The 24,694-nt window shown below is 33.7% G+C and overlaps 5 protein-coding genes and 1 long non-coding RNA gene across 8 annotated transcripts; 4 read left to right on the forward strand and 2 right to left on the reverse strand.

Moving 5' to 3' along the window:
* The first annotated feature begins 880 nt into the window (after positions 1 to 880).
* On the forward strand, positions 881 to 4,397 carry LOC105796266 (uncharacterized). The gene is made up of 5 exons (XM_052627825.1): positions 881 to 1,274; positions 1,479 to 1,575; positions 2,182 to 2,311; positions 2,521 to 3,462; positions 3,934 to 4,397. Exons 1-5 carry the CDS (start codon positions 1,073 to 1,075, stop codon positions 4,333 to 4,335), a joined length of 1,773 nt encoding a protein of 590 aa, XP_052483785.1. The 5' UTR covers positions 881 to 1,072; the 3' UTR covers positions 4,336 to 4,397.
* A 1,184-nt stretch (positions 4,398 to 5,581) lies between these two features.
* On the forward strand, positions 5,582 to 7,858 carry LOC105796271 (ubiquitin-conjugating enzyme E2 28). 2 transcript variants are annotated; one of them, XM_012625875.2, is made up of 5 exons: positions 5,582 to 5,750; positions 5,844 to 5,974; positions 6,732 to 6,859; positions 6,940 to 7,044; positions 7,462 to 7,858. In XM_012625875.2, exons 2-5 carry the CDS (start codon positions 5,905 to 5,907, stop codon positions 7,603 to 7,605), a joined length of 447 nt encoding a protein of 148 aa, XP_012481329.1. In that variant the 5' UTR covers positions 5,582 to 5,750; positions 5,844 to 5,904; the 3' UTR covers positions 7,606 to 7,858. The 2 variants fall into 2 exon arrangements, with proteins under 2 accessions (XP_012481329.1, XP_052483786.1); XM_052627826.1 differs by having other exon boundaries at positions 7,268 to 7,514.
* Positions 7,859 to 9,312: 1,454 nt separating this feature from the next.
* On the reverse strand, positions 9,313 to 11,620 carry LOC105796270 (ubiquitin-conjugating enzyme E2 28). Its single transcript, XM_012625874.2, has 5 exons — positions 11,452 to 11,620; positions 11,220 to 11,350; positions 10,290 to 10,417; positions 10,105 to 10,209; positions 9,313 to 9,687 (listed from the first exon to the last, which is right to left on the reverse strand). The coding sequence occupies exons 2-5, from the start codon at positions 11,287 to 11,289 to the stop codon at positions 9,544 to 9,546; spliced, it is 447 nt and encodes a 148-aa protein (XP_012481328.1). The 5' UTR covers positions 11,290 to 11,350; positions 11,452 to 11,620; the 3' UTR covers positions 9,313 to 9,543.
* A 248-nt stretch (positions 11,621 to 11,868) lies between these two features.
* Positions 11,869 to 13,694, forward strand: LOC105796272 (uncharacterized). The gene is made up of 2 exons (XR_008194142.1): positions 11,869 to 11,987; positions 13,301 to 13,694. It is a non-coding gene; the product is annotated as an uncharacterized LOC105796272 (long non-coding RNA).
* Positions 13,695 to 15,562: 1,868 nt separating this feature from the next.
* On the reverse strand, positions 15,563 to 18,405 carry LOC105796267 (serine/threonine-protein kinase STN8, chloroplastic). The gene is made up of 4 exons (XM_012625865.2): positions 17,763 to 18,405; positions 17,090 to 17,263; positions 16,154 to 16,558; positions 15,563 to 16,065 (listed from the first exon to the last, which is right to left on the reverse strand). Exons 1-4 carry the CDS (start codon positions 18,309 to 18,311, stop codon positions 15,724 to 15,726), a joined length of 1,470 nt encoding a protein of 489 aa, XP_012481319.2. The 5' UTR covers positions 18,312 to 18,405; the 3' UTR covers positions 15,563 to 15,723.
* Positions 18,406 to 19,801: 1,396 nt separating this feature from the next.
* On the forward strand, positions 19,802 to 23,996 carry LOC105796268 (uncharacterized). Of its 2 annotated transcripts, none has more exons than XM_012625866.2 (7): positions 19,802 to 20,316; positions 20,843 to 20,923; positions 21,093 to 21,167; positions 21,987 to 22,031; positions 22,114 to 22,203; positions 22,299 to 22,400; positions 23,709 to 23,996. In XM_012625866.2, exons 1-7 carry the CDS (start codon positions 19,891 to 19,893, stop codon positions 23,889 to 23,891), a joined length of 1,002 nt encoding a protein of 333 aa, XP_012481320.1. In that variant the 5' UTR covers positions 19,802 to 19,890; the 3' UTR covers positions 23,892 to 23,996. The 2 variants fall into 2 exon arrangements, with proteins under 2 accessions (XP_012481320.1, XP_012481323.1); XM_012625869.2 differs by lacking the exon at positions 23,709 to 23,996 and adding an exon at positions 22,505 to 23,702.
* The last annotated feature ends 698 nt before the right edge of the window (positions 23,997 to 24,694 follow it).

A 24,694-nucleotide genomic window follows, 5' to 3' on the forward strand; every position in this document is an offset into this window, starting at 1 on the left:
ATTATATAAATATACTCTTAATATATCAAATATAAATCTACTTTTTATTATTGCATTATTTTTATGTAAATTAAATTTATAATAATAAATCCGCTACAAATTGATTCAACTTTAATGATTTAAATTATGTTTTGATACTAAATTTAAAAAAATATTAGTTGATTGAGTCTTAACTCGACCAAAGATAAACATTATTATCAATACAGAAAGATAAGAGTTCGAGTACGTTGAAATGTATTACATTTCTATTTATAGATTAAGAGGAGGATATAGGAAATTATATGCATTATGTCACGAACACTTTATAATTATTAAGATGGTTACACAATATGACATTAACTTCACTTATAAGATTTTAATTTTATGTTATATTTTTCAATTAATTGAAAATAATGCTTCTTCGGTAATGAATGGAATCCAACATATATGGTTTTTCACCTTTGCTGTAATATTTTAGGATTTTTCTAGTAATATCTTCCGTCATTAGTTTCAATACTAGCTTTCTAATACAAGGCATAAAATCATTGCGAAGATTAAGGGATTTTCTTTGGCTAATCGTTTCCACTTATGGTTGATATATATGGGTATTGCGAACATCAAGTTTTGTAAATAAAAAGGAAAAAATTAATTGGAAAAAGTACAAGGACTAGCTAATAATTTAACCTAAAATTAAAATTGTAGAGATGAAGCAAACGTGTCTAATCAAATAGATGTAACATCATTAATGGGAGATGAGCATTTAGTAATTTTTTAAAGTTAAGTACCTAAAGTCTAAAACCTCATAATTTAAATGATTAAAATTATAATTTGCCCTTGAACCGACATTTGATGAGTTTGTCTTAAATTTATTTGTTGTTTAGAATTTAAAAAAAAAAAAAAAAGAGATATAGTGACCGACGGGTTCGGACTTGGGACTAACCGTCTTTTGCTTTTGCATTGGCTGTTTGGCGGTTGATCTCTCCCCTTCTCTTTACAAAGAAGCCAGTATCAATTTTTTTTTTAATCTTAAAATCAGTAATGGCCTTTGGAGCAGTAACTCAGTAGGACTGGTACAGCCAAATCATTAACCAAGATGATGAATAGGAATCTGAGGGATTCATCTCAATCTCTGTTCGGTACCGCCAGGAATAACATTTCGGCACATCATCATCACCGTCGTCGTCAAAGTTTGAACGGTGGATTACCATTCCATAAGGGGTCCAATGATAATCTAGATCTCTTCTCAAAGAACCGTCGTAGCTTCTCCGTCGCTTCCTCCGATGAATTCTCTGATGGTACAAACAATTTTTAACCTCTTTGCTCGCCAACCTTTCCGTTTACTTCCTTACTATTATTATTAGATCAGTTTGTCGGGTATATGCGTACGGTAACCAAAAATTTCAATTCTGTTTGCAAATTGCAGTTGACGTTGTAGTTTTCCAAGTGTTGAATTAAGTTTGATGTTTGGATTTTGGTGATTTTGATTTTTGAAATTTCAGTAAAATTGGGAAGACTATCACTTGGATCAGCAAAAGTGAACGGTGGGATTGATGATCTACTTTCGTCTACAGATGGAGGAAAGCATGACTACGACTGGTAAATCATTGCCACCATTACTCTTTCATTTCCAAAATTTAAGCTAATCAATTGCATCATATTCTCTTTGGATCTGTTTGGTTGCGGAATCTCTTAGCTCTTATCTTAGAAAAGTCAGAATGTAGATTCTCCCATCTAGGTAACACATTTCCCCAAGAATGATTTTGAAAGAAAAAGGTGAGAGCTAAATGCATTTCCTTTTTAAGGAATTGAACAGTCACAATCTATAAAGCTCTATGGAACATAGTACTAGACACCAATATCACTTTGTGGTTGCTCTGCGATGAATGGAATGCAGAATACTAACATCTAAATGAACTACCTCCATGTGACTCTCTGCCTGTCACCATTTTTACAAATATCAAGTTGTCTTTGGTTGGTCTGAAGCTTAATCGTATGATAATATTGTTATACATCCAATCTTGACTTACTCAAGGTCGAATATTTAGGCCCTAAGTTTTAATATGTAAAGTTTTGTTGCTTTTGTGGTCAAATAACCATTTGAACACATTTAGGTGATGCGTCACTCAATTGAGAATTTGGATTTGTAATCGGTGTTTGGAAATCCTTGTCTTTCTGGTTTGTAATAACTGCTTTTGTTGTTAGGCTTCTGACTCCTCCTGGAACTCCATTTTTCCCTTCATCTGAGGGATCTGAGTCTCAGTCTGCAACGGTGTCAGTAGCTCCAAGAAGCAATTCCAAAGTTAGATCAGTTTCAACCACAAAGGCTTCAAGGGTATGCATTTACTTCTTAAATTTAAACTTGTTTTCTCTAACTTTTATGTTACTTCAAGTTTTACCAAATTATTTAGGGATAAATATTTTATGCAGTTGCTCTCTCTTTTGGTTGGCATTTGATTCCTATTGGGTAGCCTTAGGATTGGCCAATGCCGCAGTCATGTGTTATTTTCAATGACTGATTCATCTCTTATCTCTCTGTTTCAGCTTTCAGTTTCACAACCTGAGAACAATCATTCTGTAAGACCTGCTAGAAGCAGTTCAGTAACTCGGTCTTCTGTTTCTTCATACAGTAACTATTCCTCGAATAGGGGAACTTCAATTCTCAATACAAGCTCAGCTTCTGTGTCATCTTATACAAGACCATCCTCTCCCATTACTCGATCATCTTATACCAGACCATCCTCTCCTATTACTCGCTCGCCATCTACAGCAAGACCTTCAGCCCCATCTCCCCGCTCAACATCACTGCCCTCAACCCCTGCAAAAATCCGCTCATCTCCAAATGGATCTTATATTGACAAGAGTTGGCCCTCTCAAAGTTCAAGGCCATCAACTCCAACTTCTAGGCCACAAATCCATGCAAACTTGAACTCAACAGCTGTTCGCTCAAATTCTCGCCCATCAACTCCCACGCCTCTGAATCCAATGCTATCTTCTGAAGCTGGTGCTTCACCTTCTACTGGGCGCACTGTTTCAAATGGCCACAGTGCAGGTCCAGCATCCCGACCACGCTCCCCAGGTCCACGAGTCCGGCCCTCACAACAACCTGTCGTGCCCCCTGACTTTCCTCTTGGCACACCAGCAAACCTTAGAACAACCTTGCCTGATAGGCCAGTCTCTGCTGGAAGGTCTAGGCCTGTCAGTTCTGTCACCATGAAGGCAAACCAAGACACTACTAGCTCTGTAAATACGCCAAGAAGACATTCATCACCAGTTGTCACAAGGGGAAGACTCGCAGAACCCAATGGAAGGACTCGTGTTCATTCCAATGGGCATCCATCTGACATACACGAGTCACGAAAGAACGCACCTGTCTCCGACTCAACTATGCGGAGACATTTAAAGTCTTCAACAACCACTGCAGATGGCCCGGGATTTGGGAGGACCATCTCAAAAAAATCACTGGATTCAGCTATTAGGCATATGGTATGGCTACCCTCTGCTTTTTATTGAATGAAAATGTTAACTCCTCATGAAGATCTGCTTGCTGCAAATGCTAGCCATTTGATGCGTTCCAAAACCTTTTCTTAAGCATATGCTAAGCAATTCAACTACAGCTAAGGGGTAGGAATAGCATCATTCAAGTAGATAATAAATGTTGGTTTACCCCAGTACCAGCTCAAATATTTTTATAGTCTATTATTGCCATGGATAACATTACCATGATCCAGAGGTTTTAGCAGAAATTGTCAGTGTCTCGAGTTTTAACTTGGATTTCTAAATAAGAGCATTGAGTTGCAATGGCATGTTTTAACAGTTGGAATTGGTTGTGATATTTCCAATAGATGCTTCTGCGCTAGTGAGAGACTGAATCATGTTAGGTTAATAAAAAACAAGTGTTCTTGATGTACTTATGATGCAGGATAATCTTAACACCATATATAATCTCCAATGCAGGACATAAGAAATGGCACAACAAGCATTCGATCCCTTTCAAGCACGACTCTGTTTCCTCAGAGCATTCGATCTGCCACTGCTAAGACCCAATCTCTTCGTTCCTTAAGTGCTTCGGACTCTGATAATAGCAACGGAAGCCCTGGTAGGTTGAAAAACAGAGACTTGCCCGAGAACAGAAATAGTATTAGCAGAGCTGCAGAGTGTGGAAGTGATTTCCATGATGGAAGATATTCTGCCAAATTAAGTGAGGTGGACATCTACGAGAGTTCCCGGTATGATGTTATATTGCTAAAAGAAGACTTGAAGAATACCAACTGGTTGCATAGTATTGATGATAAATCCGATTTAGTATCCATCTCTGATGGATTTGAGCCTCTGCCTGAACCTTTTGGCCTATTATAACATTCTTTTTTGTCCTTGGTTGCCATCTATTTTAATGTTTATAATATTGTGATTTGTTATAATCATTTGCTCGCAAGAATTTAATCTTGTAAATTAGTTTTGCACTATAAATTAAAGAACAAACTGATGTTTTTATTAAAAATTTTATTATTTTTATTGTTAAAAATCAATTACTATACCCGAAAATAAGGTACACATGACAGTCACGTATAATTATATTATCATATCAGTTTTTTAACAGTAAAATAGATGATGAAATTTTTAAAATATTATATTTTTAGCGGAATTGAAACCTTGCACTCTAAATTGCCAAGGACTTGATTGAGGACCACAAGGCCTATGGCGACTGAGGATGTTGATGCTCCCCCCAACAAGCCCATGTTGTGGTTGTGGAAGGACAGAGTTGAGTGCAGAGGAGGACATCATTGCGGCAACACAACTTACAGTGGAGGCAAGGATTAGATTCTTTCTCACACCATCCCGAATCTCTAAATATCCCAACTCCCACCCACTCTGCCCCTAAATTTTATAATTTCAAGAAAACTAATAAAAGCCAAGTTTTCTTCACTAATAAGTCCCATAAGTTATTTATAGCTTAAAAGCTAATAAATAAAATATCCATATATTTAGATGCTTAATCATTTTTGCTAGTGAGTTTAATGGTAAATTACCCTATATAAAAGGTGTCTTGTTTAAATATATACTAATCACTAATCTAATATTTTTGGGACAATTATTTTATAAATAAATGTTAGAGTTCACGACAAAGTTTTAAACTTCAAAATCGATGATAATATAATATTTGTATAATAAAATAAATTAAAAATAAAATATCTTATACATTTAGACTCGACAAGTAAACTAATGGCATGACATGCATTTTATAAGGTATAATATATGAACAAATAAAACATTTGTCACATTTTTAGCTAAACTTATAGAGTTTAAAACTCTACAAATCTTACTCTAGAATAAAATAAAACATTTGTAATATTTTTAACTCAAATTAAAATAAATAATTTGGATGTATATTATTTGTAATTATAATTATAAAATATATATTTGAAAATTACCCTATCTATTAATTAGACTATGATCTAGAAGTTTAATTGAGTTGATGCTTATCTATGAAGTGAATCCTAATTCTGAAATTATCAGATTAAGTACAGAGTTTTTTGTATAATAATGGTAATATCCAATAAATAATAATAAAATAATATATCCTGATTGTCCTAATTATTGAGTTTTGAGTGGGGACAGGACCGTGTCAGGCTCTGACATGTGTGCAAGAATAATAAGATCTGGAAACCCTAATTCACAATTTCTCTTTCATTTTCTCTGAGTTTGAAGCTTCAAGTGCTAAAATCTAGGGATTTGCGGGTGGAGAAGACGAGAGCCCATCTCTCTGCTTCAAAGTTTGTTCCTTCATTTCTTTCAAAACCCTTTCCTTTTTTTTTTTAACTTGATTTCATTTTCTGAGATTTGTTTTTCTTTTTCTCTCTCTTCAGGCTCCTGTCCAGGTAGAATTCTCTTCTTCCCTTGCGTTGTGTTCTTTGCTGTTCAATCGCCATGGCTTCAAAGCGGATTTTGAAAGAACTCAAGGATTTGCAGAAAGATCCACCCACTTCTTGCAGTGCTGGTAACGTTTCATTATATCTCTATCCCATCCTCTGAAATTTCATTGTTTTTCAAATTGCGTGCTTAATTTAGCTTATGAATATAATCGATTTAATTCCAAGTTCCAAACTTGATTTGCTTTTAGAACTATATATATGTATATATATTTGCATACACTAGCTTGCCTTTATCCACTCGGGGTTTTTTGCTGAAAGTGAAAACCTTTTACCATGAACAAAGTTTCAAGTCCCTTACTTTAAAACCTTGACTTTCATGTGGATGTGATTTGCAAGCTTTTAGGTTCTTATTTATTATTGGTAAAAGTACATGGTGGCTCTCCACTAAGAGTTTGATTGCATTTTATCTAATATTTACTAAAAAAAGGTAAATTTTAAAAATTTTCATTCATTTCCGTTGTTAAAAATTAGTCCGTGACATGGCATGTGTCACTGTTTGGTTATTCTGTCCATGCAAATGGATAAAAATTTTAACAAAAAAATTAATTTGCTCTTTGATCTAACATATACGGACTTATTTGTTTATTTTTTCACTAGAGGGTGCAAAATGCAATCTGAATTCTAATACAGGAGCCTCCATAGTACTTTTACCTATTATTAATAATGAATAAAGAGCTTTTGTTGACTTGTTGGGTATAGTTAAGTGATATTTAAGCACTCACCCACTTGGGGTGGTTGTGGATTATATGATTCATTGACATTTCTTATTATTATGTTTATCAATGAATGTTACCTTTTGGATGCTTGCATTGTTTATAATAGGTCCAGTAGCTGAAGACATGTTTCATTGGCAAGCAACAATCATGGGACCCTCAGATAGCCCTTATGCTGGAGGTGTGTTTTTAGTTACCATCCATTTCCCTCCAGATTATCCTTTCAAGCCTCCTAAGGTAATATATTTATCCTGCAATGTTCTAATCCCTGTGTGAAAGGTTTGTTTGAGTGATGCATACACTTTTCGTGGATTTAGGTCGCGTTTAGGACCAAGGTCTTCCATCCTAACATCAACAGCAATGGAAGCATTTGTCTTGATATCCTCAAAGAACAATGGAGCCCTGCACTAACCATTTCCAAGGTTTGTCTTTACTCTTGCTAATATGATGCTAATTATAGTACAATATACGTCCGGAATCTCTATTTTGGCTGGCTACGGCATGCATTTCTTTCATACATGACTCGAAAAATGAGTGTCAATTGGTTATAGGTTAGACTTATGCATGTACAAAATTTAAGTAATCACTATGGTTACTTCCCGAGTTCAATTTATGTTTATGTATATCAATGATGATTGATATCAGAACATTAAGATGGGAATATGCACCAACGTAAGCCACATTCGATGATGAACCACTATGTTATTATTACAAACCCTTCCATGCATTGACTTATGCTGCGGCTTATTGGGATCTTTAGGTAATTCTATTCAAAATTAATAGAGCTTGTCTGAAAATAGGCAAACAATATGGAAAAACTAACACAAGTGCAAAACCAGGTTCTGCTCTCAATCTGCTCGTTGCTGACCGATCCAAACCCTGATGACCCTCTTGTTCCGGAGATTGCTCACATGTATAAGACTGATCGGGCCAAGTATGAAGCCACTGCTCGTAGCTGGACCCAGAAGTATGCCATGGGATGACAGTTGCTGGTGTGTAATATGTATCGGCTTTCTTATGTTGCCGACTGTGTCGAACCATTTTATGTTTTCTTTTGGGGAAGGGAGGGGGTGTTTTTTCTTAAAGGAATTTGTCATTGTGCTTTGGATATGGGAAGATATGGACATTCTTTTTATTTATTCCGCGCTTTATAACTTGTGTGAAACCCTTGTTTCGTTATCGAAGTCGCTGTGAAACCCTTTGTTTCGTTCAATGTAACAAAAGTCTTTGGTTCTATACTGCTCAACGTAATACTGGGTATTGAACTTTGTGCAAGGTAAGTTGGGGTTCTTTATGGCTTTGTTGCGATTTCACGAATGCTATGTGGAATTGGACAATATGCGGTGCTGTACAGGCTCTTTGGTTTTGATCATAAAAACTTTGCTTTATGGACATCTCTCTCACTTTTTTTTTTTCAATTATGGCTATGGCAAATGACAATTGGGGATAGAACCCCTCACCTCATGGCTCATAGGTAGGACGTAACCATGACCACCACCAATTTGAAAATGGTTTTGTCAAAATTTTCAGTATGGCCAGGATCATATATTACATTTTATCACACTTTTCTTACGTTCAAGTTCAAATGGTAGCATATATATGCCAATGGTGGAGACAAAGGGGAACCGGTTTGTTGTCGATCATGGCTATGCAGTATGTTCTTGCGAGGTCTCTTTCAACATTGAGGTCATCTTTGCATGTCAACATAAGGCACTTGTGGTATGTCAGTACCTATCTCTTGTTCTACAATACACTATCTTTTAACTTCCGGTTTTTAAAATTAGTCCTTGTATGTCAGGATTAGGCACACATGCATGTGCCACTATCTGGTTATTTGTCAACTACGTCAGTTTTTAACCATATTATTATTTAATCTAACATATAACAATTAATTTATCTATTTTTTAAATAAAAAAAGCAAAATATAATATCACTCCTTATATAAAATTCTCCATATGATAATTTTACCATACAATACTTGCTTTTTCAACTTGCACAACATTGTTATCATCACTAGACTGAATGTGGGATTGAGGGATACTACCAGCTTTAGCAGTAATTATACTCAAAGTTTTCTTAACTTAACATCAAAATAATAAGTTCCATAAGTTATTTATAGCTTAAAAGTTAAAACTCAACAAATAAAATATCCATATATTTATAACTTAAAAGGTAAAAATAGAATTTGATCTTTCATGATTTATAAATCATGTATAACTTCTCAATTTTAATATCAATTTAATACTTCTTCAAAATTATATTACACATATATAAACAGAAAACTTGTCACATTTTTAATCGTGTTTGTGAAATCTAAAAACACATCAAATTATGCATCAGATAATTACTCTATAATAAAATGGTGACAAGTGTATGAAATAATTATTCTAGTTGTTTATAACAGTTTTTGATAATTGTTGGAATACTGGTTCTGTGCCAACCATGAGGCATGAGGTGAGGGGTTCTATCCCCAATTGTCATTTGCCATAGCCATAATAATAGTAATAATAAAGGGAGATGTCCATAAAGCAAAGCTTTTAACATCAAAACCAAAAATCCTGTACTGCACTGCATATAGTCGTCCATTTTCATATAGCTTTCATGAAATGGCATCAAAGGCACATTTCTTACAAAAAGAACCCCAACTTACCTTCCACAAAGGTCAATACCAAGCATTAAGTTATGCAGTGTAGAACTAAAGACTTTTTTGTTACATTGAACGAAACAAAGGGTTTCACAGCAACTTTGACATTGAACGAAACAAGGGTTTCACACAAGTTATAAAGCACGAAATAAATAAAAAGAATGTTCCATATCTTTCCCATATCCAAAGCACAATGACAAGTTACTTTAAGAAAAAACACCCCCTTCCTTCCCCAAAACACATAAGAAAGCTGATAGGTATTACACACCAACCACTGTCATCCCATGGCATACTTCTGGGTCCAGCTACGAGCAGTGGCTTCATACTTGGCCCGATCAGTTTTATACATGTGAGCAATCTCCGGAACAAGAGGGTCATCAGGGTTTGGATCGGTCAGCAACGAGCAGATTGAGAGCAGAACCTGGTTTTGCACTAGTGTTAGTTTTTCCATATTGTTTGCCTATTTTCAGACAAGCTCTATTAATTTTGAATAGAATTACTTAAAGATCCCAATAAGCCGCAGCTTAAGTCAATGCATGGAAGGGTTTGTAATAATAACATAGTGGTTCATCATCGTATGTGGCTTACGTTGGTGCATATTCCCATCTTAATGTTCTGATATCAATCATCATTGATATACATAAACATAAATTGATCTCGGGAAGTAACCATAGTGATTACTTAAATTTTGTACATGCATAAGTCTAACCTATAACCAATTGACACTCATTTTTCGAGTCATGTATGAAAGAAATGCATGCCATAGCCAGCCAAAATAGAGATTCCGGACATATATTGTACTATAATTACCATCATATTAGCAAGAGTAAAGACAAACCTTGGAAATGGTTAGTGCAGGGCTCCATTGTTCTTTGAGGATATCAAGACAAATGCTTCCATTGCTGTTGATGTTGGGATGGAAGACCTTGGTCCTAAACGCGACCTAAATCCATGAAAAGAGTATGCATCACTCGAACAAAGCTTTCACACAGGGATTAGAACATTGCAGGTGAAATATATTACCTTAGGAGGCTTGAAAGGATAATCTGGAGGGAAATGGATAGTAACTAAAAACACACCTCCAGCATAAGGGCTATCTGAGGGTCCCATGATTGTTGCTTGCCAATGAAACATGTCTTCAGCTACTGGACCTATTATAGACAATGCAAGCATCCAAAAGGTAACATTCATTGATAATCATAATAATAAGAAATGGCAATGAATCATATAATCCACAACCACCCCAAGTGGGTGAGTGCTTAAATACCCACTTAACTATACCCAACAAGTCAACAAAAGCTTTTTATTCATTATTAATAATAGGTATAAGTACCATGGAGGCTCCTGTATTAGAATTCAGATTGCATTTTGCCCCCTCTGCTAAAAAAATGAACAAATTAGTCCCTGTATATTAGATCAAAGAGCAAATTAATCTTTTTTGTTAAAAATTTCATCCATTTGCATTGTTAAAAATTGACGCAGCTGACAAAATAAGCAAAAATTGATACATGCCGTGTCATGTGCATCTTATGTTGATATAGAATGACTAATTTTTAACAGTGGAAATAAATGAAAATTTTCAAACTTATAGAAACTAATTTACCATTTTTTGAGTAAATATGGAGCAAAATGCAATCAGTCTTTTAGTACAGAGCCACCAGTACTTTTACCAATAATAAATAAGAACCTAAAAGCTTGCAAATCACATCCACATGGAAGTCAAGGTTTTAAAGGAAGGGACTTGAAACTTTGTTCACGGTTAAAGGTTTTCACTTCCAGCAAAAAAAATAAATGCAAGCTAGTATGTATGTATATATATATATATATAGTTCTAAAAGCAAATCAAGTTTGGAACTTGGAATTAAATCGATTATATTCATATGCTAAATTAAGCACGCAATTGAAAAACAATGAAATTTCAGAGGACGGGATAGAGATAAAATGAAACGTTACCAGCACTGCAAGAAGTGGGTGGATCTTTCTGCAAATCCTTGAGTTCCTTCAAAATCCGCTTTGAAGCCATGGCGATTGAACAACAAAGAACACAACGCAAAGGAAGAAGAGAATTCTACCTGGACAGGAGCCTGGAGAGAGAGAGAGAGAGAGAGAAAAAAAAAGAACAAATCTGAGAAAATGAAATCAAGTTAAAAAAAGGAAAGGGTTTGAAAGGAATAAAGGAACAAACTTTGAAGCAGAGAGATGAGCTCTCGTCTTCTCCACCCGCAAATCCCTAGATTCAAAACTCAGAGACAGAGAAAGAGGAATTGTGAATTAGGGTTCCGGATCTTATTATTCTTGCACACATGTCAGAGTCTGACACGGTCATGTCCCCACTCAAAATCAATAATTAGGACAATCAGGATATATTAATTTTTAGCGTAAATATATATATTTTGATACCCCGTTCTTTATCCCGTTTGAGAAGTGCTTTTCCACCCAAAAGTGCTTTTCTCTTAAAAGCAGCAAAGAACGGCTTCCTTTTCTCATCCAATTTCTCCATCAAAAAAGTGCTTCTCCCTAGATGGAGAAGCTAAAAAAATCTCCTTTTCTTCTGCTGTAATTGCTTTTCGGTGAAAATTGACCAAATACCCTGTCTTCTCCCCAAACGTTTTTCCCTCTGCTGGCTCCTTCTTTCCCCTCTGCTGGTGAAACCCGATTTCTTTTCCCCATTTTCAGCTTTCAAAGCTTTATTTTCTGTTCTTTGTTCCTCTTCCGCAGCAGGTGAGAGTTTCTTTTATATTTCTTATTCTGTTTTATATTTTGAAGCTGTTGATTTGCTGTTGATTAAAAGTTTGAAGCTGTTGATTTGCTGGTATTTCTTGAGACAAATGATTTCAACTATGGTTTATTTTCTTGTTTCAATCTTCTATGTTCACATTGTCTTATTTTGCTCTCCTTTGTTTGTTGAACTTCCCCAATAATCAATAACCAAAGAGAATGAGAACAACTCGACTTTTAGTTGAATATCTTTATTAAAATTTGTCTAATCTGGTGGTTTCTGAGAGGAAAAAAAATGGGATCCGTTTGCATTTGAAGATTCTTAAACTGTGTTCAAGCATTTGTTGTTGCTCGTCTTGATGTTATTCGATCTAGAAATCATCAATGGAGGAAAAGCTGGTATGCATCAAAGCATTTTGTTCACGGTACTAGTCGTTCTAGGACGGATTCCTTCTTTATACTGCTTTTGCTGTTAAGAGATGAAAAATAATAACCGACTTCTCTTACTGAACTGCACTCTAGCAATATTCAATTGACGTGCATGTTATGGTTTACAATACGAGGATTTTTAGCCTAGTAGACTGGTTGAGGTGTGAGTTTACAAAGGTGGATAACGAGTATGCGGGATCTGGTAAGAGAGTTTACGTGGGAAGAGTGCTGGCTTTGGCTAATATGGGGTTTTGGTGCTTCAATCTGTTTGGGTTCTTGTTGCCTGTTTATCTACCTAAAGCTTTTAAGATGTCTTTACTCTTAAACTAGTCAAAGACTGAATACAATAGTAGAGTAGTTGAAATGAAATGTTCTCATTTCATATCTTCCCAGTAAAGTTAAATTGGTGTGGTTTGGTTTATGTAATTTTAAACCTTCTATATAATCTGTCTCTGTAATTTTGAATCTTGGAAACCAACCATATTTCAGATATTTGGGAAGATCAGATTCGATAGATGGTGTTAGAATCCAAGTCACATGTATATATAGGTTGGATCAAGCTCCAAGTATATATATTTAGCTAGGCTGGCTATATTTTTTTCTGGTCCACATCAGTTTGAAAAAGTTGACACATTGTTATGCAATTTGTACAAGGAGAAATAGCAAGCACTAAAACATATACCTTGGCACAGGTGGCAAACACCTGAGCCTTCGACCTTGATGTCTCTCTCCCATCATATACTTAAAAACTAAAGTTTAAGTTGAAAATATTAAAAATATTTGGTATGTAGGCAATGCTGTTCAATTTGTAGGCAATGCTGTTCAATTTGTTGTCAGCTTACTGCAATTGTCTCATAAATTCTGAACTCTTTTTAATGTTTTATTAGGTTATTGCAATTCCTGAGTATAACCATGCCATAGGGTATGCATCAATAGCAGATTACAATACACAGAAGCTTCCCCAGAAACAATTTGTGAATGGGCAGAGGTGAGGTTGATTTTAGTGACCAATCCTTTTTTGCTTATTTTTCGCTTATTTGTATATGTAAATTGGCTGCAGTAATCTTTACAACGTTGTAATTGGTGTTTGGAGTTAATATCCTCCATTGTTTAATTGCTTCAATAGCAGCTCCATTTTTGTCTTATGGATAAGGTGTCATTTTCATTTTTGTTTGGTTTCTTTTCAAGTCCTGTAGTGTTCTTGAATGCTTGTTGTGGATGTGTTACTAATGCCTATCAAGCTTAAATACACTCGAAATGATTGATGCAGGGTTATTGCAACTGTTATGGCTCTTTTGTTGGTATGTAGGCAATGCTGATTTTGTTGGTCTATTCAAAATACGTTCAACATCTGAGTTGAATTGAGCTTTTTTCTGTTAAAATAATTAACCGAATCGAACCAACTTCAATTAATTTTGTCGGCTTTCTATTGAATTGTTGTTTATATAACTTTTTTTTCTTTTGGTCCAAAGTTCATACCATTTTGAAACAATTATTGGCAAACATTACACTAAAATAGTAGTGTGCATTAAATTGGAACAAAAATATGACAAACAATGTGCATTGTCATATATTAGAACAAACACATTATAACATTACAATACAATGACAGTTGAAACGAAATTGATAGGTGTTTAATTAATAAAAATAAAATATATTTTTATAATAATACAATCGTGTCAATATCTAATTACAAATATTTAATTTTATATTTAAATATTTAAATATAGTTTATATATTCTAATTAAATTTTATAAATAATTGATATTAATTACTTAGAAATATTTAAAATTAATATTATATATTAAAATATTAACAATAAGTTATAATAAATTATTTTTTATATTTTTGCTAAAATATAATAATATTAACTAATTTGAACATTATTTAAATACATATTTGTTACTTTATAATCTCATGTCTAAAATGGACATTTTATCCTTCAAAAGACTTTTTGACAAAGAATGCCAAACACTCAAATGTCTCAAAAGCACTTTTGAAAAGTACTTCTCAAAAGCACTTCTGAAAAGCACTTCTCAAAAGCACTTCTCAAAAGCAATGAAGAACTGGAAGCTTCCATTTGGTATTCAATGTTTTTTTTGTTGTCTAAATTTGGCTAATTAATTTAAATAATTAAGTACCAATTTGGACTAAAATGTAAAAAAGCTAAATTTAGATACTTAATTGAACCAAAATAAGTTTTAGGAACTAAATTGAACCTTAAAGTTAAGTTCAGTACTTAATTGGATAAAAAACTTTTAAGTACCAAATTAAACTTTGAAATCAACTTCAAATACCAAAATTTATATATTTATCTTATTATTATAAATATATATATATATAAATTAAATATGGTTTTAGTTGAAGCTGTAATTTTAATGTTTTGAATTTAAATAATATCGTATTTTTTAGATTTTATATATAATATAAAATAATTAAAATAATATTTGTTGTTTTATAAAAGATAAATTATACCTAATGTTACTAAACTATTAATAAGAGTTTAAAAGTTATAAAATGATTACTAAAGTATTTGAAAGTTTTCATTTAAGTCATTGGACTATTAAAATAGCTATTGTATGACCTTTGTTCTCAATGTCTGCACCAATCGGAAGTTTTCATTTCCCTTATTTTCTAGAATTCAAAATTTTTTCGTGGAATAACTTTGAATATTACAAATCTACGATTAAAGTCCAAACAACTTTTTTCTCTGATCTCTAACACTGGCCATCAAATCAACTGACCTAAAGTATGTTCTTCGACTTACATATCGATGGGTAATGATCCACTATACCGACCATCATCATCATCAAATTGTCGCATAAAGCTCGTTAAACAAACCTTTTTAAATAATAATAAAAATATTAACAACTCAATGACTTAAATAAAAACTTTTAAATAGTTTAGTGATCATTTTGTAACTTTTTAAAGTTAAGTGACTAAAACATAAATTTACTAATACTTTAAGCATTTGTTTGGATTAGCATCTGTGGTTCACGTGGACACAATACCTGCTTTTAACACACACGACATTGAATGTGGGGTTGGAGGTTTTAGAAGCAGTTTTAGCAGTAGTGATCCCCCATTTTCATTGCTCTGTGTATGATGGTAGTTAGAACAAGTCATAAATGAAGCTCAAAACAAGCATATGGTTTGTCACTTAATCAACTTGTAGGATTGAAATGCATGAATTGTAATATTGAATCAGCTATTAAAAATTATATCAACAATGTAACTGTAAACAGCTGCAGGGAGAAGTTGAAGGCTAGCAGCAAAGATCATATAGACAGGGGCAAAGATTTTTACTCACTTAAAACCCGAATTTCGAAAGAACAGCAGCTGCCTGGTCACCACCCAACAAAAAGTAAGGATGCCTTAAAGCAGCAGCAGCAGATAAACGACCCCTTCTAAGGGAACCTCTTTCTGATATCAGTTTTGTTGCTAAATCCCATCCTCTACCAGACTCCAGATCCAAAATCGTAAAATCCGGCCTTAACCGTGTTCTATCCCTCCATTTGTTCAAATCATATTGAACTGCTTTTATTTCTGAATTGAAGTTCTTTAAATATGCTGGTGATCTTAGTGAAGGTATTGCCATTTGTAGTAGTACAATGCCGGCCGAGTACATATCGAATAGATCCGGACTGTTGAGCTGCAACAATGGTTACCATTTACCACTGTGAAACACATTACAAATATATGCAGCTCATGGAAGCATTAACCAAGGAAGGTGCTCGTACCTGCCACAAAATTGGGGAAAGAAGAGCAGCAATTGGCTCGGGAGGAGGACTCGGTGTTTCTTCCGGTAGGACATATAGTTCCGGGGGACAATAATCGGGATCAAGCAGTCCACGGTTTGGTACATAGTTTTTACCAATGCGAAGGTCAGTTGCTGCACCGAAATCTATGAGTTTAATCTGTCCACGTTTTGTCACCACTATGTTGGCCGGTTTTACATCACGATGAACAATACCCGTGTCATGGATTTTCTTAAGCGAAGTAATAATCTGGCGTAATATTTGCTTGATGATTAACGCGTTCCGTTTAACGGATTCGACTCCTTGTAGTACACGTCCGAACATTACAGACTCTATGTTTAAAGGGAAGCTACGATCTTTCATGTAATCGGCAAGCGTACGATCGCCCTGTCACATGAACACCTCTACAAATTAGTGCTAAACCAAGAAGAAGAGTCCTTACATGAACTGATAATTGTTCAATAATCTGCAAGCATTTACATAAAGACACAGTTGCAGACAATGAATTAACCAGTAAGATCCATCATATATAGGCCATAAAACTTAACTGCAAATTGCATGGTCAAAGTACTATGAAGTCCCTTATACTAGGAGTTAGATTGAATTTTGTCCTTGTACATAGATCAAATAGCAAACTGGTCATTCTATTAAAAATTTCGTCCATTGCTGTGCCAGTTTTTAACGGTAGAAATGGATAAAATTTTTAACAAAAATGATTAATTTACTCTTTGATCTAATGTATAGGGACTAATTTGCTCATTTGCTCATTTTTTAAATAAAAGGAGTAAAATGCAATTTGACTCCTAGCAAAAGGACTTCCATGATACTTTTACCCGCATTGCATATATCCTCCATGTTTATTAAAACCATCCCAAGTATCATGTAATCTAAGGAAGTTGAATATGGCTATAATAATACCTCAAATTTCCAAACAAGCCACTTCCCACCCTTCACAAATTGTGAATTTGTTTGATCAGCAACAAAACTTCCTAAGAACTCAGCACATGTCTCAGGAGCTGCTCTTGAAAGCCTGTAATTAAACCATTCCTCGTAGTCTCCACATTCTTCAGCCCCTTGCACACCAACTTTAACCTGCAGCTTCCCAACAAAACAATTTTCAATTATATACCATTTTAGAACAAAAGGATTCAAAGTTATATATAGAGAGATATTATTGTTGAGGGGACCAACTCTCTTCGGAAGAAATTTTCGAAATGTTATTCACCGAACAGTCAATCAGAATCTCAAACAGTGGAATCGAAGTGTCTATACTCAATTTTAACCTCAGATTTTTGTCATCCAACTTCAAAGAAAGATCAAGGTTCACGGAATTTGAGTGTTCTCCCACCAAAGTAAAATACTAAACATTTCCTTGGTAGTGCCATGAATTCTTTTAGGCTCTTCTAAATTAAAATCGAACATAAACCTCTCGAGCACAATACATTTACCATTTAAAGATCAATCAATTATTCGACCGACAACACTTCGAAAATATAGCCGAAAACATAGCCGAAAGAGAGTCAATCCCCTCCAACAATTATATACGGAATGTATATGAAGAGGACAAATATGATCAAACAAACTAAATTACCTTTTTAAGTATAACCTTCTCTTTAAATCTGTCATCATCGACCAGTGCTTTTTTTGCTTTGCCTCTCTTCGGTAACCTATCTTCAAGTGAAGCATTCTTAGGAACAATAACACCAGAATAAACAATACCAAAAGACCCTTCTCCTAGCTTATCCCCAACCAAAAAATCACTCCTTTTCAAACTCCTCCTACCAATCAAGCTACCCAATCCTAATTGCAAAGGAGCAAATAAGTAAGCGTCAATGGCACCTACAAGAACACCAGGCCTTGCAGTCAAATAAATCCATGTAAGCCCTGCAAAAACAATGAAACCCCATTTCTGCACTTCGTTTAATTCCCCAGTAACCGATTCAAACTCGGATTTAACAACAGGGAATTGAGATACAGACTGTTGCAATAAATCAAATGCATTGCACCTTGCTGTGGTATTCTTGTGACGCTTTGTTAAAGACAAATGATTAACTTGAGAGATAGATTTAAGAGGAGAAAAACAAAGAACCCTATGATTTTGCTGAACAGTTGCTGAAGTTGGACAGAGCAAGGAAGCCATGGTTTTTCCAGAAAGGTTGAAACTTTATGTTCTGTTTTCTCGAAAAATAAAGCGTCAGCAAAAGCGCCAAAGGCTGGTCTTTTTCCACGAGTATTCCACATTTTTATCGGTTTAGGAAGATTTAATATATGTGGATATCAAAGGTGATAACTTTCTAAAGCCGCCGCGCCAATGCCTTCCTCATAGAAAATGACAAGCATGGCGTCTCTATCTAACTCTAAATTTATGTTTTGTTTATTTAATTTTAAAATATTATAAAATATCACTAATTAAATTATTTAAAATTTTCATTTAAATTATTAATTTGTTAAAATTACTATTCTATAGCATTTTCTTTTTACACCATTTGTATTAATTGAAAGTTCTTGTTGTTTACTATTTTACAGTTTAAATTTTTTCATGAAATAACTTTAAAATTATGAATTTACAAATTAAAATCTAAACATTTTTTTCTAATCTCCAACATTAACCATCAAATCAACTTATATATAAAATCCAAGATACCAATTGTCGAATCATTGCTTGTAACTTACAAGTTGGCTTTTTTTTTTTAAAGGTTAAATTCTATTATTAGTCTTCGTACTTTATGAAAACTGTGGTTTTAATTCATGTGTTTGTATTTAATCATTTTAGCTTCTATACTTTTTCAAAATTAAAATTTTCGTCGTTACAAAACAAGTAACTATTAAATTTATTAAGTAAAGTTCTACTATTTCTAAAACCTAATATGCCAAACATAGTATCATATGCGTAATATCATGTCACTTATTATGTCCAGATATTATTCACTAAAAATTCAATTAATGGATTAAAGACTATCATTTGTGTTAAGACTGAAATTTTAAAATTTGAAAATTATAAGGATTTAGAAACGATCTAGTCGGAAAAATGGACTAAATCTATAACTATACATATAATACATGACTAGTAATTGAATTTAGCTATTATAATTGGTCAGACAAAATTTTAAAATTTAAAAAGTATAGAGACTAAAATGATCAATTTGTAGAGTAATGACCAATTTTTTGGTAAAAAATCTCTCCCGTTCTCTCAATTTCGATATTGAGCATATTGATCTTTCTAAAAAAAAAGTGAGCGGTTTAATCTTTAACAATTTCAAAAGTGAGCAATTAATGATAATTAATCACAAAGTCAATATTTTTCGTCAAATTTATATAAATTTAACTCTCATAATTTACACGTTCTATCAATTTGGTCATGATTAAATAAATTTATAAATATGCAAAGTCGAGGTTAAATTTGTTAATTTTTTAGAATCTAGACTAAATTAATAAAATATGTAAATATAAATGGTTAAATTTATTATTATACTAATCAAAATTATTTACAATTGCTCACTTCCAAAAGTGTCAGGTTGAGGGATTAATTTGCTAAATTTCGAAAATGAGAAGGACTGAAAAGTTTTTTACCATTTTTTCCATAATTAGATGATTAAATAAGAACCTCGAATTATGTAATTTAACATAAAAAGGAAAAAAGAAAAAAAGTGAACATCGATACGGATTACGGCATGGGAAGATAAAGCTTGAGCCTTCGAACTTGAAGAAGTATTATTAGCATGTGCAATTGCGTCCCTTTGAGCCCCTTTCCCTCCTCCATCATCAAAATTAGAAACCCATTGCTCAAAAATCCACAAATTTCAGATACCCACTTCCCAATTATCACGAATAATGGCCGATTACAGTTCCTTGGATGCTGTATGAAAGCAACCCCATCTCCAAGTTCAAGCGTAGAGGGAGATGGATATGGGCAGTTGGAGTTTGACGACGATGAATTGGAGCTCAAACGACGTCGTACCGATGCTACCTTGGAGAAAATTAGTGACAAGGAGTTGAAGGGGAAGAAGGGCAACAAGAATGGGGATAAATTGGTTAGCAAGAAGCAACTGATGAAGAGATCAAATATGGTGGCCAAGCAAGTGATAAGCATCCAATCTGCTCAAACCTTAGGCTTTGTGTCTCAATTATGGGTGGATACTACTTCAGTTAGTACTTCCTCTTCATACTATTATTATGATGATGATGATCCTTATTCAAGGCTAAACATGTTATTGTTTTATTCCCAATTTGCAGCTGAATTTGAAATTTTGGATATCCATGAATGCAAAATGTTTTCTTAGGGGTAAAAGTAGCATATCTTTGACTTAACAGTGATTAACTTGCCCATTTTTTTAATAGAGGGTCAAAATGCAATCTAACACTCAGTACAGATGCCTCCTTAGTATTTTAACCTTTCTTGGGGTATTAATAAAATCTTACCTTTTGATTACCAAAATGGTGTATTTTGTTTCTATGATGGAAACTTTATGTTACAACATGTTTCTCATTTTAGCCATTTGTTTAGTTTTAAACAAATATGATCGTGCTTCTTCTGTTTTTTTACTCTTTGCTTATTGATTTTAGCAACTTTAGAGGAAAAGAAGGTATGTAGCAAAGTTTACAACTAAAACTGAACATAGGTTATTTAGGCAAGTTGTTTAATACATATTTGTATTCTTTCATTTTTTTCAGTGGTTAGTGTTGGCTATGGAGGTAAGGCCAAGCTTACTTGCTGGGGAATCAGAAAGGATTCTTCTACAAGATATCAACAAGGTAATGGATTAATAACATTTTTTGCATTTGCATTTGCATTTTACTACTGCTAATAAAGTTTACTTTTAAACATACTAGAGTATGTATCTATTGTTCAAGGATTATGCTGGTTTCATCCACTATTACCAATTACCTTCCTTGCCTGTAATTTTCGTTTTTGCTTTCGAAGGTCGGAGATGTTGTCCTTGTTGAAGATGAGAGAGTGATGGATAATGACTTTAAGATGGTTAGACTCGAGACTCTGGTAAGTTTCGGTACTTGCTTCTATTGTTTGGGTGTAATTCTCATCATTGTTTTCATCTAAAACTTGCTGATTTTTCTTATGCAAATTCTCTTCCATGTGTTTGATTGGTAAAAGTACCATAGATGCCCTATACTAGGAGTTGGATTGCATTTTGTCCCCTTTACTCAAAAAATGAGCATATTAGTTCATGTACATTAGATCAAAGAGCAAACTGGTCCTCCTGTTAAAGTTTTAATCCATTTTTACTGTTAAAAACTGGTATTTGTATGCAAGAATGAGATACACTTGGCATGCCACATGTAACTATTTGATTATTCTGTCAGCCACGCCAGTTTTTAATAGTAGAAATGGATGAAAATTTTAATAGAAAGGTCCAGTTTACTCTTTAATCTAATGTATAGGAACTAATTTGCTAAAATTTTAAGTAAAGGGGGTAAAATGCAATCTGACTCCTAGTACAATGATCTCCATGGTACTTTTTACCGTGTTTGATCCTATGAAATTCTCATGCTGGTATTAGCCATTTGAAATGGAGTTGTACAGTTTCGACTTGCAACTATTAGTTGATTTTTCTTATGCAATTTTTATTCTATGTGTTCGATCCTATGAAATTCTAGTTTTGGTATGATGCAGGGATGATTATTAGTTGTTCATTTGAAGTGGAGCTGTATTGTTTCACCTTGCAACTATTAGTTGTTTACTTGAATTGTAATTTAGAGCACGGTTCATTTAGACTGCAACCATCAACTGTTGAACAGTATCATGATTTTATCTCTCTATACTTTATATTTCTCGAGTTTAATTTACAATTTTTTTTAGGTAGGATACCGAGTTGTAACTCCAAGATATCGAAACATCGGGAAGGTAAATACATGCTTTATACGCTAGAAACTCTCTGCCTATTTCATTATATATATATCTTATCATATATCTCATATAATTATAGGTTCGGGGCTATACTTTCAACATTAATTCTGGGGCTGTTGAATCTCTTGAGATCGATGCTTTTGGGATATCCATCATTCCATCAAGTTTGGTAGTCCTTTTTTCCTTCCATATAGGTGATACCAAGTCATAGAAGATTGCAGATTATCAGTAGTTTTTACCGACATAACCAGATTATAATTCCAGGTGAGCACTTATGCTTTGCTTGTTGAGGATGTGCTTGAAGTTATAGCTGACAGAGTAGTCGTTCACGAAGCTGCAGCCTCACGCTTACAGAGGCTGACAAAGGTATCTTACTTGTCACTGAATGTTCTATTTCTTTTTTTCGATCCAGTGGTGAAGTTTTAAACTAGCCCTTGCTTTCTCAAACACATCTACTCGAACTCATTTAGAGATCCATGCCTTTTGGGGCCAGTTCAACTCAGCAAATCCCACCTTTCTGCAACAAAATTCCCATGAACATGCACTTAGAATAAAGCTTAGCTCATATTGTGGCAAACAAGCAACTTTCCGGGGCCCGTTTGATAAGCGTACAATTTTCTACTATTAGAACGATGTATTGAGGCATATGGATATAGTAGCATATCAACATCTTGGGTAAAAGTATCATAGAGGCCATTATATTAAGAGTCAAATTGCATTTTGCATCTTCTACTAAGGGCATATATATTAGTCTCTGTACATTAAATCAAAGAACAAACTGGTCCTTTTGTTAAAAATTACATCTGTTCTTACTGTTAAAAATGGTCCATATACGTCGGCATGAGGTACACGTGGCATTTCACGTATAATTGTCTGGTTATTCTATCAGCTATACCAATTTTTAACAATAGAAATTGATAATTTTTTAACAGAAATGATTGATTTACTCTTTAATCCAATTTACAGGGACTAATTTATCCATTTTTTAGTAAATGAGTTAAAATACAATCTGACTCTTAATACTGGAACCTCCATTATACTTTTACCCAACATCTTGTATGTTTGTGATTATATTATATGCATCCATAACCCAAACTTGGTTTAACACCTAAGTTGTCTAATGACTTCTCCCACATATTTAGAGAAGTTGATATATGTTTTAGAATTGGAATTTTTTTGCTTGTAATAATTTTCATTGTATTTATAGGGTTAGTATTTGGTACACTAACAATGTATTTTCTTATTTCACAAGTAGTGTACGAATATTATTCCTTATTTATATTGTAAATAACTTAGGGTCCAAGTACCATAGAGGCCACGTATCAAGAGTTAGATTGTATTTTACTCTCTATAACAAAAATGGGAAAGTAATCTATGTACATTAGATCAAAGAGAAAATTGGTCTTTTAATAAAAATTTTATTCATTTCTCCTATTAAAAATTGGTCCTTGTATGTCAGTAATTCCGTCAGTCATTCCAATTTTTAATAGTAAAAATAGATAATAAAAAAAATTATAGAATGATCAATTTGCTCTTTATCTTACATATATAGACGAATTTGTCCATTTTTTAGTAGAGGAGGCAAAATGCAATCCGACTCTTAGTACGGGAGTCTCTACGGTACTTTTACCAGTAATTTTGCCATTAGTTAAATCTGTCACTCGCTTATGCCAGGGTTTTTGGGATGCCCAAAGTTCAGAGGTGTCCCTAGACGAACGCATAGAATATGGTGGTGATGAAGGGTCGGAGGGATTTCGTGATGGTCGGAGAAGTAGGCGACGTTCCCGTGGCCGTAAACCGCGTTCGAAGTCAAGGGAAGCAGATGATGATTGGGAACTTCCAATGGATTATTTTTGAATTTGTTAAGGTATCCATGCTTTCTTCCATAGATAGATGTGTATCAATTGTAAACGCTATAAGAAGATCATTAATAAGAAAAACTAATTTCTTAGTGAAGTTAAATTAGAATAGATTTGTATTATTTACTTCTAATCATTCTATTACTACTAATACACAAAACTCTTGAAATCTGAATTTCAATAACATTGTTAATCACTGCAAGTAGAATTTAAGAACATTCGAAGAACTAATAACAAAGTGATAGATCGTTTAACCAAAATAATTAGTGATGATATCGGTCAATTAGTGGTTTTGGTAAATCCGTCATCTCCGAGATTAAGATTTTGTGAGAAGAAGATATGTTTTTTTTAGGTTCGGCTTATTTTCTTTTCTACTTAAAATTCTTATTTGATATTTTAATAATGTATAAAAAATAAACATATATTACTTGATCCTAAGGATCTTATGGTTATTTATTTAGCAATATTATACGCTTGTACCGTCATTGGTGCCCCACTTCTGAAATTTTACAAAATCGAGGCGTACACTATGCCTTGTTCAATGGACTTTCTTCTTTTTTATTTGCGTAATTTTAATAATTTAAATAAAATTTATCAAATAATTTAATGATATTTTAAAAATTTTAAATTAAATAATTAAAATATAAATTTACTAATAGCTCCAACATGAATAGACATCAAACTTCTTTGTGATGGGCGTTGCATGCATTCAATAGCTCATTTCATTCCCTTTGCAGTTTGCACACAAAATATATTTTAAATAAAGGATTAATTAGCAGATAAAATAGTGAAACATTGAAC

The sequence above is a fragment of the Gossypium raimondii genome, chromosome 3, assembly GCF_025698545.1.
Source record: "Gossypium raimondii isolate GPD5lz chromosome 3, ASM2569854v1, whole genome shotgun sequence".
Lineage (NCBI taxonomy): Eukaryota > Viridiplantae > Streptophyta > Magnoliopsida > Malvales > Malvaceae > Gossypium > Gossypium raimondii.

Coding starts and splice junctions, on each gene's coding strand:
- LOC105796268 (XM_012625866.2), top strand. CDS start 19,891: ATGTGCAATTGCGTCCCTTTGAGCCCCTTTCCCTCCTCCATCATCAAA. Junction 20,317..20,842: donor TATGGGTGGATACTACTTCA/GTTAGTACTTCC, acceptor CATTTTTTTCAG/TGGTTAGTGTTGGCTATGGA. Junction 22,401..23,708: donor GCTTACAGAGGCTGACAAAG/GTATCTTACTTG, acceptor CGCTTATGCCAG/GGTTTTTGGGATGCCCAAAG.
- LOC105796266 (XM_052627825.1), top strand. CDS start 1,073: ATGATGAATAGGAATCTGAGGGATTCATCTCAATCTCTGTTCGGTACC. Junction 1,576..2,181: donor GGAAAGCATGACTACGACTG/GTAAATCATTGC, acceptor TTTTGTTGTTAG/GCTTCTGACTCCTCCTGGAA. Junction 3,463..3,933: donor ATTCAGCTATTAGGCATATG/GTATGGCTACCC, acceptor TCTCCAATGCAG/GACATAAGAAATGGCACAAC.
- LOC105796267 (XM_012625865.2), bottom strand. CDS start 18,311: ATGGCTTCCTTGCTCTGTCCAACTTCAGCAACTGTTCAGCAAAATCAT. Junction 17,264..17,762: donor AGAAGGTTATACTTAAAAAG/GTAATTTAGTTT, acceptor GGGAAGCTGCAG/GTTAAAGTTGGTGTGCAAGG. Junction 16,066..16,153: donor TTTCCCCAATTTTGTGGCAG/GTACGAGCACCT, acceptor CCATTGTTGCAG/CTCAACAGTCCGGATCTATT.
- LOC105796270 (XM_012625874.2), bottom strand. CDS start 11,289: ATGGCTTCAAAGCGGATTTTGAAGGAACTCAAGGATTTGCAGAAAGAT. Junction 10,418..11,219: donor ACCCACTTCTTGCAGTGCTG/GTAACGTTTCAT, acceptor TGTCTATAATAG/GTCCAGTAGCTGAAGACATG. Junction 10,210..10,289: donor ATCCTTTCAAGCCTCCTAAG/GTAATATATTTC, acceptor TCATGGATTTAG/GTCGCGTTTAGGACCAAGGT.
- LOC105796271 (XM_012625875.2), top strand. CDS start 5,905: ATGGCTTCAAAGCGGATTTTGAAAGAACTCAAGGATTTGCAGAAAGAT. Junction 5,975..6,731: donor ACCCACTTCTTGCAGTGCTG/GTAACGTTTCAT, acceptor TGTTTATAATAG/GTCCAGTAGCTGAAGACATG. Junction 6,860..6,939: donor ATCCTTTCAAGCCTCCTAAG/GTAATATATTTA, acceptor TCGTGGATTTAG/GTCGCGTTTAGGACCAAGGT.